Source organism: Gekko japonicus, unplaced genomic scaffold (genome assembly GCF_001447785.1).
Source record: "Gekko japonicus isolate JY-2015 unplaced genomic scaffold, Gekko_japonicus_V1.1 scaffold59, whole genome shotgun sequence".
Lineage (NCBI taxonomy): Eukaryota > Metazoa > Chordata > Lepidosauria > Squamata > Gekkonidae > Gekko > Gekko japonicus.
Genome location: NW_015169174.1, coordinates 1,199,922 through 1,213,681, shown reverse-complemented (window position 1 = coordinate 1,213,681; position 13,760 = coordinate 1,199,922). Strand labels below are relative to the sequence as shown.

Here is a 13,760-nt window from a genome sequence, read left to right as displayed (position 1 = left end):
ACTATGGATAAGGCATGTTTCCCAGTAAGGAACCCAGAATTAACCTGACACACTCTCCTCTAGACCCTGGTGCTAGAAAAGGCAAGGGCTCTCTGCTTGGCATGGGACCCTTTCTTGGTGCCCAGCACTTTCCCCTTGCAACTGGCAAGAGCCGGATAGTTCAGCATAATCACTGAAGTACTTGGCCTTCAAATTGCAGTGACAGGTTATTAGTATCTCATGAGATAACGGGGCCAGACAATGCAAAGGTGCTTCCCTGTAGGAAGTAGAAATAAATTCTGGAAGACAGAGGCAGGATGCAGAAGTGCTTTCCTGGGAATGGCACATGGAGTTTGGGGTCTAAGTAAAGCAAGACTGGAAGTCTGTGGAAAGGGTGCAGAAGGCCATGCACAAACAAGACACCTGCCTGGGGAAAGGAACCAGGTACAATATATCTCCTACATACCTGGGGGATGGAGTGCAAGAAGATGTGCAAGTTGTCCATGGTATTGTTGAAAGTACTGAAACTTTTATCTACATTCTGGGACAGGCGGTTATTGCTGACATAGGCACAGATATCGCCAGCCCTATAACAGAAGAAACAAACAGAAGGGAACAATGACTCAAAAGTAGAAGAGATGAGGAAAAACCGGTTCTTGCACTTAAGTCCTCTCCCACTACCCCAAGGATGCCAATCCACTGTCCAATGCCCATGCTTTCCACCAACAGACTTGTTTTCATTAATTTATGTGCTGTAGCATTGTACTAGTTATTTGGCAGGGAATGGGGCAATACGTGCATTCTGCAGAAGCTAGCATTGCACATATGCCCTAGCTTACTCAGCGCTGCAAGAACTTTTGTGACTTTGGGAATGGAGACAGGCAAGGACAGGTGGTTACTTGTTCCAATGGCAGTGGTCCAGAGCAAAAGGTTTCCGGGACACTCAGCTGCTTCCCAGAGAGTTCAAGTGGTTCCACATCCACAGAACCCCCTTTACCATCTTTATGTGCTGTTCATCTCTGAATGCCTACTGAAAGAATATAGCAACCAGTGGTTCATCCTTAGATCCTGTGCTTTGTTTCTGGGGGGGAGGGGAAGATGCAAGCATCTCTGGAATGACTGCCCTCTCATCTAGAAGCCATTAACCCTTGTGCCTAATGACTAACTCTCCAATGTTATTCACTGAGGAAATAAAATGCACTCTGCACTTGCTCAGGGACACTCTTATCTCAATTTTATATGATTCTGGGTTGTTCCTGCCATTGAAAACAGAAGCCAGCACTGAGCCTGCCACACATTAATTGCTGCCTGGACCACAATAAGATGTTTGTCTTTCCAGACTGTTGGGCATCTCCAGTAGCAGCTCCCACCCTCCCTCAACAGCTCAGAATACGCCTCTGTTGCCTTGATCTGTCTGGCAATGTGACCTCCTCTCATACAAAGGGATGTGCTCACACCCAGTGGCCGCTTCCTGTAGGGCCTCCTTGTCATGACCATCCCATCCTCCCTCAGTTCCAGGAAGCTATATCGAGGGGGGGGGAAGAGGGGGGAGGGGAGGGAGAGAAACTGTGACCTGTTTGAAATGTTGCCAGGTAGGTATGGAGAACTTACCTGTGCAGTGTTGTACATGCTGCTGGGCATGTCTCACTCAACCTGGGCCCTGGGCCTATACATATCTTCATTGGCCAGCACAGCAACCACTTGAGCTACAGATCCCTGGCATCCAAAAAGAGCATGTGGAGGACAGGCACCCAGTTTAAATGAGACACTGGGCATTCACAGTACCACACAATGGGTGCGTTCAGACGGGGCGTTTCTGCCGGCATAAACTGCACCGGTTGGAACCGGTGCAGTTTATGCCGGCAGAAACGCGATCAGACTCACCCTCCTGTCTGCAGAGCCCTCCGGTGGATGCCCGCTCACACGCTGCGGGCGTCGGCGTTTGTTTTCTTTTTTTTAAAAAAGGACTGTTTGAGCATGCGCACAGGCAGCCATTCAGAGAATGGCGATTTTTGCACATGCTCAACCCCCCCCCTACATTTAAACTTTAAAGGTAAGCACTTACCTTTAAAGTTTAAAGCCCAACCTGGCCTCGTTTCAGTCCCGGACTCCTCCGGGACGGTAAAGTAAGGGTTTTTTCCCTCTTCACAAACGCTCGGGGTGAAGCTTCGCCCGAGCGCATATCGCTTAGAGTTAAAAAAAATGGCGGGGGAAAGCCAGAAGCCTCAGGCTTCCGACGGAAGTGGCTAGGCACCGGTGGAGAGCGATCAGACGCCGGTTTGTATCGGAAGCCACCGTTGTACTCTGGATACCACCACTTGGGACCTAGTTGCAGAGTACAACGGTGTAAACGGCTTTGTAACAGTTAGGGACGGGAGGCAGATGTTCGCCATGTGAACGCTGGTAAGTACACCGGTTGGAATCGTCACCTATTCCGTTACAAATGCTGCGTCTGAACGCACCCAATAAGTGTCTTGTCTGCTCACATTCAGATTTAAATAGGGATGCAAAGAAAGTGGAAGGTCCTTCCTTAATTGGGCCACCAAACCAACCACTCCTCTATGATACTTTGCATGGTATAAAACTCACAGAAGAATAATAGTAATAACCAGCACAGATGCAAAGAATGCCCTTCTCTGACAGCCAGTATGCTTCTTCTGCTTCTGGTACATGCGTCCCCCACAATTCCCACAGCAGCGACAGCAGCAGAAGCACAAGCCCACCAGGGGCATGACGACGATGAAGAGTATTCCAATGATGATGCAAACCAGGAATCCTGCCTGATACACGAGCACCTAAACACGAGGGAGGGGAAAACATCACAGTCACCTGGCATTCACAGATGTTACCAGCACATGACTGCTCCAAAGTGCTTGGAAAAGAGATCCAGGTTGATGCAGCAGACAGAGTGTTAGACTAGGACCAGAGAGACCCAGGCTCAAATCTGTGCTTGGCCATAAAGCTCAGTGGGTGACTCTGTCTCAGCTGGACCTACTTCACTGGGCTGTTGTGAGGACAAAATGAGGAGGGGCGAACCATGCATGCCACCTTTTGCTCCTTGGAGGCAGGGCTGACTTATCCATTAGGCACAGTAGGCACAGTGCCTAGGAATCACAATATTTTTAGGGGCCCACAGAAATGTTTTAACTTTTTAAAAAATCAGATGAAAAAATTGAACTTTTAGGGTCAAAGAAAAGGTTTCAAATGTCTTCTCACATCAGAAAAAAAAATGAAATTGTAGGGCCCACAAAAATCTATTACATTTTGCTTAAAACAGAAAAGAATATAATTTTATTTTATTAATTTATTAATAAATTATTTATTAATGTATTAATAATTTTAATATTGATATTATTATGTGGGGGGCATGAAGGCAAACATGCCTAGGGCCTACAAAAGTCATAATGCGGCCCTGCTTGGAGGAAGAATGGGATAAAAACGTAATAGGCCAATGAAGAGAAGTGAACGAACTCTGTAGGCTCAGATGCAAAAATAATCGGGATTTAGTGGAATATGTCATTGAGGAGTCCAATTCACTAGATTCCAACAAGTGCCAGAGATGCCATTTGCGTGTGGCAGGTCATGCCTGGAATGGTGTGGTAAGCTGCCTCAGCCAAGTCAATTGGGAGACTGCATGTGCATGATGTGATGTGCTCATGGAAAGGGAAATGTTAGTGATGTCAGCTCCAGAAAGTGCCAGCATGCACTGGGAGAAGTTACCAATATCAAAAGTTGGCGATTCCTTGTTTTAATATATACATAAAGTAAAATATAAATTGATCTTCAGTTGTACATTGTGAGCTGAACATAACTGGTGCAGATTCTAGCAGGGACACATAGATCCACAATGGCTTCTGCTTTCAGCATAGTGAAGATCAGTGAAAGGAGAGTGCTGTGACAGAATTCAGGGCAGTAGAAAAGAACAAGAGACATCACTAACATTTCCCTTTCCATGAGCCCCTTCTTTTGCACCCCTCTCCAGGCCCACTGATCCTTCTGTTGCCACCCACCAAACTTTGGGCTGCATGACTCACTGCTGTAACATTCACCTCTTTGTAAAAGTCTGGACTCATAACCTCAGTCTCACGCTTGATCAGGCGAGGCAGGAAATCTGGGGGAAAGCACAAAGGTTAATAGTGGAAAGGGAAAAGGCACAGCCACATAATTGCTGTGATGGTTGCAGGTGACTCAAAACAAAAATGTCTCTGGAAATTCCTGCTCAGACCTCAGGTTACCAAGATAAAGGATCGAGAGAGACCCCTGTTTCTATAGCTGCCTTTCTCTAAAGCTACTCCATTATAATCATTATGGAGAGAAATCCTCTCCTTTGCCACAGGTAGCAAAGCTCCAGTGTAACAATAAAAAACACCATACTGGAAAGTGCCACTAAGGCACAGCCAACTTATGGTGACCCATAGGGTTGTCAAGGTAAGAGATGGCCAGCAGTATTTTGCCACTGCCTGCCTTTATGCAGCAACTCTGGTATTCCTGGGTGGTCTACAATGCTCCCCCTAAGCTGTGAGATCTTGTGAGCAAAAATTCTACTTTGTGAGCTCTTGGCATTAAAGTTGTGAGCAAGCGATCTGGCTACGGCATAAATTAGTTTGCTCTGGAGCCGTCCTCCCTGAGCTAAGACAACAATCTGTGAGCTGGAGGATAAAAAAACTGTGAGCTAGCTCACACTCACTCAGCCGGTGGTCTCCCATCCAAATACTGCCCAGGGTCTGACTCTGCTTAGTTTCTGAGATCCAACAAGATCAGGCTGGCCTAGGCCTTCCAGGTCAAAACAAACACCACACTGTTGTTGTTGAGTCACATAGTCAAGTCCGACTCTTCGCGACCCCATGGACCACACCACACTACCAGAAAGTAAATATTCTCCCTTTGTAGTCAAGACCAAGTAATATTCAACTTTGCCACTAAGGGGTGCTATGCTGCAGCAAGTAGATTTAAACAGACGGGCTCCATTCAAAGTACCTGTGACTATTTCCAGTAGATCAGAAGGGAGCTCTAACACAGGGGCTACAGAAAGACGGAGCTTCTGTGGCTGGAGGTGGGAGCGATTCAGGATTGGGGAGTCAACTCCCAGCCCTCGATGGGGTGCCTCTGACACCGGCACCTACCGTCAGGAGCCCAGGGGTGATCTTGGACCCACCTCTGTCTATGGAGGCCCAGATCGCCAATGTTGTACATGCCGTTCCAACTGCGCCAAGTTAGGCAGCTGGCCCCCTATCTGTCTCGCCCCGACCTTGCCACCATAATCTGTGCAATGGTCATCTCCAGGCTGGATTATTGTAACTCACTTTACGTAGGACTACCCTTGAGACTGCCCCGGAAGCTCCAACTGGTACAAAATACAGCTGCGCGGGTCCATATGAGGACTCCATGGAGAACACATATCCATCCAGTGCTGCACAAGCTGCACTGGTTGCCAGTGGAGCACTGGATCAGATTCAAGGTTTTGGTGCTTACCTTTAAAGCCTTTAACGGTCAAGGACCTACATACCTTTGGGACCGCCTCTCCTGATAAATCCCCCCGGAAGGGCACTGAGATCAGCAGATAAGAATCTCCTGGTGATTCCCGACCCCAAAGACATCCGGCTGGCCTCGACCAGGGCCAGGGCTTTCTCAGCCTTGGCCCCAGGCTGGTGGAACTCTCTGCCAAACCAATGACATCTGTGCCCTGTCTGATCTATTAAAGTTCCACAGGGCATGCAAGGCAAAGATGTTCCGCCAGGCCTTCAGTTGAGGTCAGCAATGGTTCTCTTACATCTACCCGGCACCCTTCCCTCATCTCCCCACCCCCTATGAAAATCTGAATGCTGGATATGCCATCTTGTTTTTAAAAGTGTTTAAATATTTATGCTGAATGCTTTAATATTGAATGTTTGTAGTTTTAACTGGTTTTAAATTGTACTGAATTTACGTATGTTGTTGTAAACCACCCTGAGCCCCATGTACACGGGGAAGGGCGGTTAAGAAATCGAAATAAATAAATAATAAAACAGACTGTTAAGTCCGCACTTAACAAATTAGTCAGAGATTTCAGCAAAAACTCAGGTTTATTCAGCTCGACGATCAACTTCTCTAACACGGTACAACTCCTCATAGCCCGAACAGCTTTTCCATTGCAGCTGCTCGGTATTTAAAAATTCCGGGCTAATGTAGCCACACCTACTATACACATATCAACCTATCAGGTTGAGCGCATAACAGACCAATCATAAGGGTTCCCGCTTACTGACAGTTCAAATGTGATTGGCCACACTGTCTTCGGCGCGAATCCCTGCCGAAGCCTGAAGCTTTACATAGCTTCTCTATGGGATGATTCCACATTCATCCTAATGCATTCAGGGCAGCATCTGAATACATTACACAGACCATACAAAAGATTCAGATCTGAACAGTGTACTGCATTTTTAATGGGGACTAAAGATAGCTGCAGGTATCTCAGGTAGAAGGTATAAACAAAATCAAATCTCCATTAGAAGATGAAATGCTTGGCTTCAGTGCAGTGGAGGGGGGGGCTTTCTACAGGAACAGGGTTTGATTTAAAGCAAGCTTAATGCTACAGATAACTGTTTTCCATGCCAAGGCCAAAGTGCACTGCAACATGTACACAAGCCCTTTCTTTACCACTGAGTAATAACTACCAGCCAGTACACGTCTGAGACTAAAAAGCAAAGAGCTTATCCAGTCCTGAGGTGTGACTGCCAGGCAGACTTGAGCCTCAGTACCTTTCAGTCTCCAAATCATGCAAGGGATGAGAGCAAGGCTGCCATGGCCTCCAACAGCCTATTTTAAGATTTAGCATGTCAGTATTAATACCAAAAGGGTGGGAGAGTGATCGGAAGTTGTTCCGCCAGTTGCAAAAGTCTGCTCCTGCCAGAGACATTTGAATGGTACTAGGCAAAGCTTTAGATATTTGCATGAATGTTTGCTCACAGTCTATCTTTCTTGCTTTCTCTTCCTCTTAACACCTCTCTGACCACAGTTTCACTAACACTGCCTTAGGAACCAGTTACAGTTGGTAGGAGGTTATGCGTGTGTATATAAAAAGAAATGGAGGGATGATATAATGGTATCTTTCTGTACCACTCGCTTATTTTATTCAGACTGTTGTGTACAATAAATGGTATAAATTAGGTCAGTAAGACTTTTTGTGAATTGGTGGTAGCTTCTGCAGACTGATTTGCAAGGCTGACTTACAGTATTAGTTTCTAAGAATGACGGAAACGTCTGATGGAATGCAGCCACCATTGTGCAAGGAGGAAAAGCACAGTGCTAGTTTGGAGCAGGAAGTGGGGAAAAGATGCTCCTGTCCAACTGAATCTGCAGCACGGAGGGTTTGTGGTGCTGATTCCCCCCCTCCCCCCCAAACCCAAAGGATACGGCTGGCATGATCTTTGACTCGTTTCCTACTAGGCAAAACCAAGTCACCACAGTCCCAATCAAGTACAGCTACTCTACTAGCCACTATCAGGAATTATTTTATTGTTTATATATAGTTTCTTTATTAATTTTCCAGAACAAACACAACAAACATACATACTAAACATACATACAAACATAAATACAAAAACCATAACTCGAATTGCTTATTTCAATGAAGTATTCCAGCAAAAAAAAAAATTACCTAGGCTGCGGTCACACAGAACATTAGCCATGCTAGAGAGACAGAAGACAGGCGGATTTTCTGGGCGCAATCTCACCGGCACATCTGGGAAGCGTAGCGCTCCCGTGGCTCAACCGAGGCTTCCCACTGAAGACACGCGGCAAAAAAATAGTACCTCGGAGGTACTAGTTTCCGGAAACCGCAGGGCAAGGGCGGGCATCTGATCGCGTTTCCGTTGGCATCCAGCGCCCGCCCATGTCCCCTTGCAAAAAAGGTGTTTTTTTCCCCAAGTGTCTGTGGATGCACACAAGCACCCAACGGAGCATGTGCATTTTTGGTGTACACGAAAAAAAACAGTTTGCCGCACCGCGCCGCTTCTTTGTTGCACGCAGGACCGTCCTGTGATCGGCACCTCTCCCTACCCACGGGACCTCCACGGGAGGTCTGATCGCTTAACCCTGTGTTAGTTTGCCCCGGGGCAAACAGCCACGCTTCCCCCCCCCCGCATTTTCCTGCCCATGTGACCAGAGCCCTACTAAAGTTTTCCATATCTGAATTATCCTTTAAACTATAATTCCACGCATATTTCTCATAATTCAAAAATACATGCCAACCCAAATTATAAGTGTTCTCAGACTAACATTGTATTTCTACCACAATTCTCTATCAGATTTTCCTCTCCTGGTTCAATCAGAGCACCTCAGGCATATACAGTAATTTAACCATCTGTCTAACTACCCAAAATAAGTTTCCCACCTTTTCATAGCCCTGAGCAGATCTGTGACCTTATTTTCTAATCTCATTTAAATATTTATCTTATGAGCTATTATCTAGCCAATCTCCCTTTTCTTGCCCGCATATTTACTAATATTATTCTTAGGTATCCCTTAACATAGCACAACACCCTAAAAAATATAAAATTTTCAGCATCTTATCATTGCCTTATCTGCTAAAACTTATATAATACTCTTATTTTCTCAATTCTTTTTAGAAGATATCCAGGCACAACAGTAACCAAAAATCAGATATCCAAAATAGATAGTCTATAATCAGATATTAGTTAACTTTACCTCTCATTCTATTTTCTGAAAGTAAAAAATTATAGATATACTACCCCAATCCTTCTTACAATATTTTAGTTTCTTTATGTTATAATAACAGAATAATCCCTTTAGGGAACAAAAGAGACAAAATTTTTGCAGTTACACAGAAATATATAAACAGTAAGTTGCATAGAGGTTGTCTATCAAAAAATTCTTATTGTCATTCCAAAATAACTCAAAACATCTTAATCTAGTACAATCCTTTCCATCATATAATGCAATCCACATTTCATTCATAAAATAGACTTTAACAGTTATACTGCCCCATGATATACTTAACAGCCCTGTTTCCTGAAGCATCTTATTCTTGATAATTGTGTCTAAATGTCTCTCCCCTTTATACTCATGATATTCTGCTCCCTTCTGCTTTTCCTGAGTAGTCTGTCCTGTCACAAGTGCTTTGCTGTCTTTGGTACTCTTCTTTGCCGAGTGCCTCTCTCCTTTCTTAGTCAATTTCTTCACTTCTGCATAAAGTTGCTTTCGAGTACTCCCTTCTATGAGTCCTACCGTCTTGGATCGCTTTGCAAGGTACTTTCCACTGCTTTTTGCCTGTAAGCATTTATTTTTCCCATCCATAGGTATAAAGAACATGTCTTGTCCTTCTTTAACTTGTCTGTTGTCTTGTTCCTTCCCTGAACTCTTAGGATGCTGAGATTGCAAGGGCTCTTGCGAAGGCTTCTGTTTGTCTTTCAGTTCTGGGTCTTTATTTAAAAGGTTCTTGATAATACTTTTGCAGGCTTCCTCAGCTGCCTGCCACACCTCATTAATCAAAAGTTTTAAAAAGTGGTCCAGAGTTATGTGTCCATAATCAGTATTTTCTAAGTCTATTAGCACTATTTCTTCTGCTGAGATGTCTTCCTTCTCCCCCTGTAACGCCATTTTCTTCTCTTCTGCTCCATTCCTTTCCATGGCCACGTAAGCGTTTCCAAAATTAGAGACAGTCTTATGAGGGTCATTTAAAAAGGGTCTCCACCAATTATAAAGAGAACAAATGTGTGCTCACAGCTTTCCTTTGTTCCAAAAATGAAAAAACCCAGAAAGAAAAAAAATGGAACGGTCTTTTAAAAACGGCTGGTTGCAGCTGATGGGGACCACAAAACCGTGTTCCCTCCCCCTCAGTCGCTCCTGCTTTGGGGCAAAAGCAACACACCCACACATCTGCCAGGTGTGCGGGTGGCCGAGTAAACCCCCTGCTACCCGACCTCTCTCCAGGAGTCAGTCGGTGCCCCCAGTAAACCGAAAGAGCACCGAAAGGAACAATGAGGGGAGCAGGCGATTTGGGAGTCCCAAAAAGCACCCGCTCACTCACTGCGTCATACCGGAAGTTCCCACTATCAGGAATTCTTGTCTGGATTCTAACTCAGGGATTTCAAAATTGACTTTTTAAAGGAGGAGTCCACAAAATGGTAGGGCTGCCATTCCCCAGGTCCCAGCAGGGATCCCCCAGCTTTTGGGGCTTCTGCCCTCCACCAGCCAACTGGCCAGCTGGGGAAACCCAGCCACCAAACAGTGACATCACTGCATGTCTCTGACGTGCTGATGTCACCAGGGCCACTGCTACCATTAGGTCAACTAGACAGCCGCCTAGGGCACAGACCTCAAAGGAGTGCAGAACTAACAATCAGCATTAGGGTGTGAAATCTGTCACATGTCTATCAGGTGTAAATTTTCTAGTAAAAAAGAAGAAAGCTGAGGTAAACAATGTGAATCCTCATGTCATAAAGGGTGAATTCTCTATGCAGTTTTCTAGAACACAATTAGCAGATAGCAGGAGAGGGGGGAGTGAAACCATGTTGGAGTAAAGCAGAGAGTGAGATTAAGGAATGAAGGGATAAAAAAGGTGTTGTAGGAGGTTCAGAAGAAAGTAAAAGAAAAAGACCAAGAGAATAACAAGACAGTGTTTCACTTTGGAATTTAGGTCCAAAGGTAAGTGAGAACAAATCTTCTTTGGCTAATATATGCTAACCCACAGGAATCTTATTCACAGAGGGGAGGGTTGTGGTGTTTTGTGTTTGCTCTGAAGATTGAACGTTGCTGAGAGAGGATCCCACCTGTGGGCACTTCAGGGATCATGACCCTGTTGCTTGAGCCTATGTTTGTTCACTTAGAAAGAATCCTACTTACTGCCTGATCCTATGCACTTTATTTTATTTACTTTATATATGGTCTACCTTTCTCACTGAGACTCAAAATGGGTTACACAGTCTAAGTCAATGCAATAATTCACATGAGGAGGAGGAGGAGAGTTGGATTTATACCCCGCCCTTCACTCAGAGCAGCTTTGTCATAAGTCAGTCCGTGTGAGTGAGCTACCTGCTAGCCCCAAGCAGGTATTGAACAGCCAGCTGCAGCTGGCTCTGAGACAGAAGGACAAGAAGAGATCAGGTTACCGGCTGATCAGGAGTCACAGCCTACACTTTGTAGCTCTGAAGCAGTAAACAAGTCTTCAGCAGCCACTCCCAGCCCACCTAGCTTACCCACACCCTTGCAGCGCTGACACTGTCAGAGACACTTAGAGTTGCAAGAAAGGAGTCACTTGAAAAGACAAATGAGTAGTTTCAGGATGACTGCCAAGGAATTGGCTGGGGTCTAGCTCATTAAGACTTGGCTATAAATTCAGCTGGGAGAAGCAGCAGTTTATGGACACAAAAAGTACACTTTGCTACTGAGCCACCAACTTTGCTGCTATTGAACCTTTGCAACCTTGAACTGGACCTGACAATCAGATTTTCTTGAATCCCTGACCTCAGACTGGATTTGGACTTGCTGCCTGGAACTCCTTGACCCTAGACTGGACTTTGGTAAACCTGCTCTCTGAAACCCCTTTTGGACTGTTTTTTGGTTATTCTCTGAAACCTTGCCTATGACCTGCCCTGCGGGACCCCAGCCCATGCCTCCTGTGGAAGCTACATCATTACAGGCCTATAGTCTCCTTCCCTTCCTCTCCCCATAACAGACACCCTGTGAGGTAGATGGGGCTGAGAGAGCTCGGACAGAACTGCTCTTGTGAGAATAGCTTTGAGAGAACTGTGACTGACCCAAGGTCACCCAGCTGGCTGCATGTGGAAGAGTGGGGAATCAAACCTGGTTCTCCAGATTAGAGTCCACCACTCTTAACCACTACACCAAACTGGTATCTAATAAACAATGCAATAAGGCTAAGATTACAGCAATTTGAAATAGAGCAAAAATAATTACACGGTATGTCAGACAATGCAGAAAATTATATTACAAAGGTAGAAAGCAATGCAGTAAGAGCAGGATAATACATACAGGATACAGTACATAGTATACTGTGATACAGTTCACAGTCCTTTTCATTTTATAAAAACTCCCTCCTGAACCATTCCATTATCTTATAGCCCTATTATTACCTTTATTAAAATGCCCTCTTGAACCATTCTGTTTTACGTAGTTGGCAGAATGACAAAAGTGTGGAAGCTTTCCTGACTTCCTCAGAAAGGCCATTTCACAAATCGGAGCCACAATAGAAAATACATGTGTATGGGCAGTTGCTGATCTTTCCCATGTGTTGGGTAGCACCGTTAGAAGCCTTGAGTTAGTGATTTACAGAGAAAAGAAGGTTGTATTTACAGTTTCAGTAACTGGAAGAAGGCCGCTCTCACACTTCTTTAATTCTGCATACTATGTAAAACGGTTGCTTGGGAGGGCATTTTTACAAAGCTTATAGATTTATTATTTCGATTTATGTCCCGCCCTTCCCACAAGCGGGCTCAGGGTGGCTCACAACAATGAATTTATGTAAGCAAATTGATTTTGGATGTAGATTGATGTATATTATTAGAGAAGAAGAAGAGAGAAGAAGAGATTGGATTTATACCCCGCCCTTCACTTGGAGTCTCAGAGCGGCTTATTACTGTTACATGTCATTACATTTCAATAAAAAAACTTTAAATAATAATACAATCTTAAAATAATTCAAACAGGCAATAAATAACAATATTAAAACAATACAATAAAACCAATTTAAAACATTTAAAGTGGGCAGTGCAATATATTCAGTTTCAGTTCTTAAAGCCAGGAAATGAGTGGGCCAGTGCCAAGCCATAGTGGTCTCATGCAACAGCAACAGAGAGGCCAGCTAGTAGATGCCCGCTGTCTCAATCAAAGAACAGCTCCATTTTGCAGGCCCTGTGAAACTGTAACAGGTCTCGCAAGACCCTGATCTCTATCAGAGGCATGTTCCACCAGACTGGGGCCAGGGCCAAGAAAGCCCTGGCCCTGGTTGGGGCTAGGCAGGCATCTTTTGGGCCAGGGACAACCAGCAGATGGCTATCTGCAGCACACAAGGCTCTTTGGGGCACATATGGGAGAGCACAGGACTGTAGTCTATGTCACAGTGTGTGCTATATAGTATTGATTTGTTGTATGTTCTATTACAACATTGTTTTCATTTTTTGTAATTCCATTTTCTGTATTGCTGGACATAGGATGTTTGATACTTTTTTTGCATTTTTGTAAGCCTAGTCCTGTTGCATTGTTCATTAGATCTCATATGCTATTTGATTACAATATTCTATACCATGTAATCCACCTTGAGTCTCAAGTAGAAAACTGGTAAATAACTAATAAAGTATAAATAAATAAGTAAATAAATAATGGGCTGACCACCACTATTGAAGAGAGATTTCAACAGCTACAACAATATAATTCCCTATTTGGCTTCCTGTATGATATATACGGGGCCACGGTGGCTCAGAGATTAAGATGTTAAGCTGCAGACCAGAGGGTGAGTAGCTTGGCAGTTCGAGACCCCAGTGCCACGTGACAGAGTGAGCTCCTGTCTCTGGCCCCAGCTCCAGCCGACCTAGCAGTTCGAAAGCAAGAAATTGCAAGTAGATAAATAGGTACCACTTCGGTGGGAAGGTAACAGTGTTCCGTGCGCCTCAGCGTTTAGTCATGCTGGCCACATGACCACAGAAAAGTCTAAGGACAGCGCTGGCTCTTTGGCTTGGAAACAAAGATGAGCACCGCTCCCTAGAGTCGGATTTGACTGGCTTTCGAGCAAGGGAAACCTTTACCTTTACCTTATGATATATACA

General features: G+C 44.7%; 1 protein-coding gene across 1 annotated transcript in view; it reads right to left on the bottom strand.

Moving 5' to 3' along the window:
* LOC107114442 (prominin-1-A-like) overlaps positions 1-13,760 on the bottom strand; it is a 55,894-nt gene that overhangs the window by 21,187 nt on the left and 20,947 nt on the right. The window contains exons 3-5 of the mRNA XM_015415929.1: positions 4,029-4,090; positions 2,569-2,774; positions 446-566 (exon numbers count right to left, since the gene is read on the bottom strand). Coding sequence (XP_015271415.1) covers positions 446-566; positions 2,569-2,774; positions 4,029-4,090 — 389 coding nt within the window. The remainder of the gene's footprint in view (positions 1-445; positions 567-2,568; positions 2,775-4,028; positions 4,091-13,760) is intronic.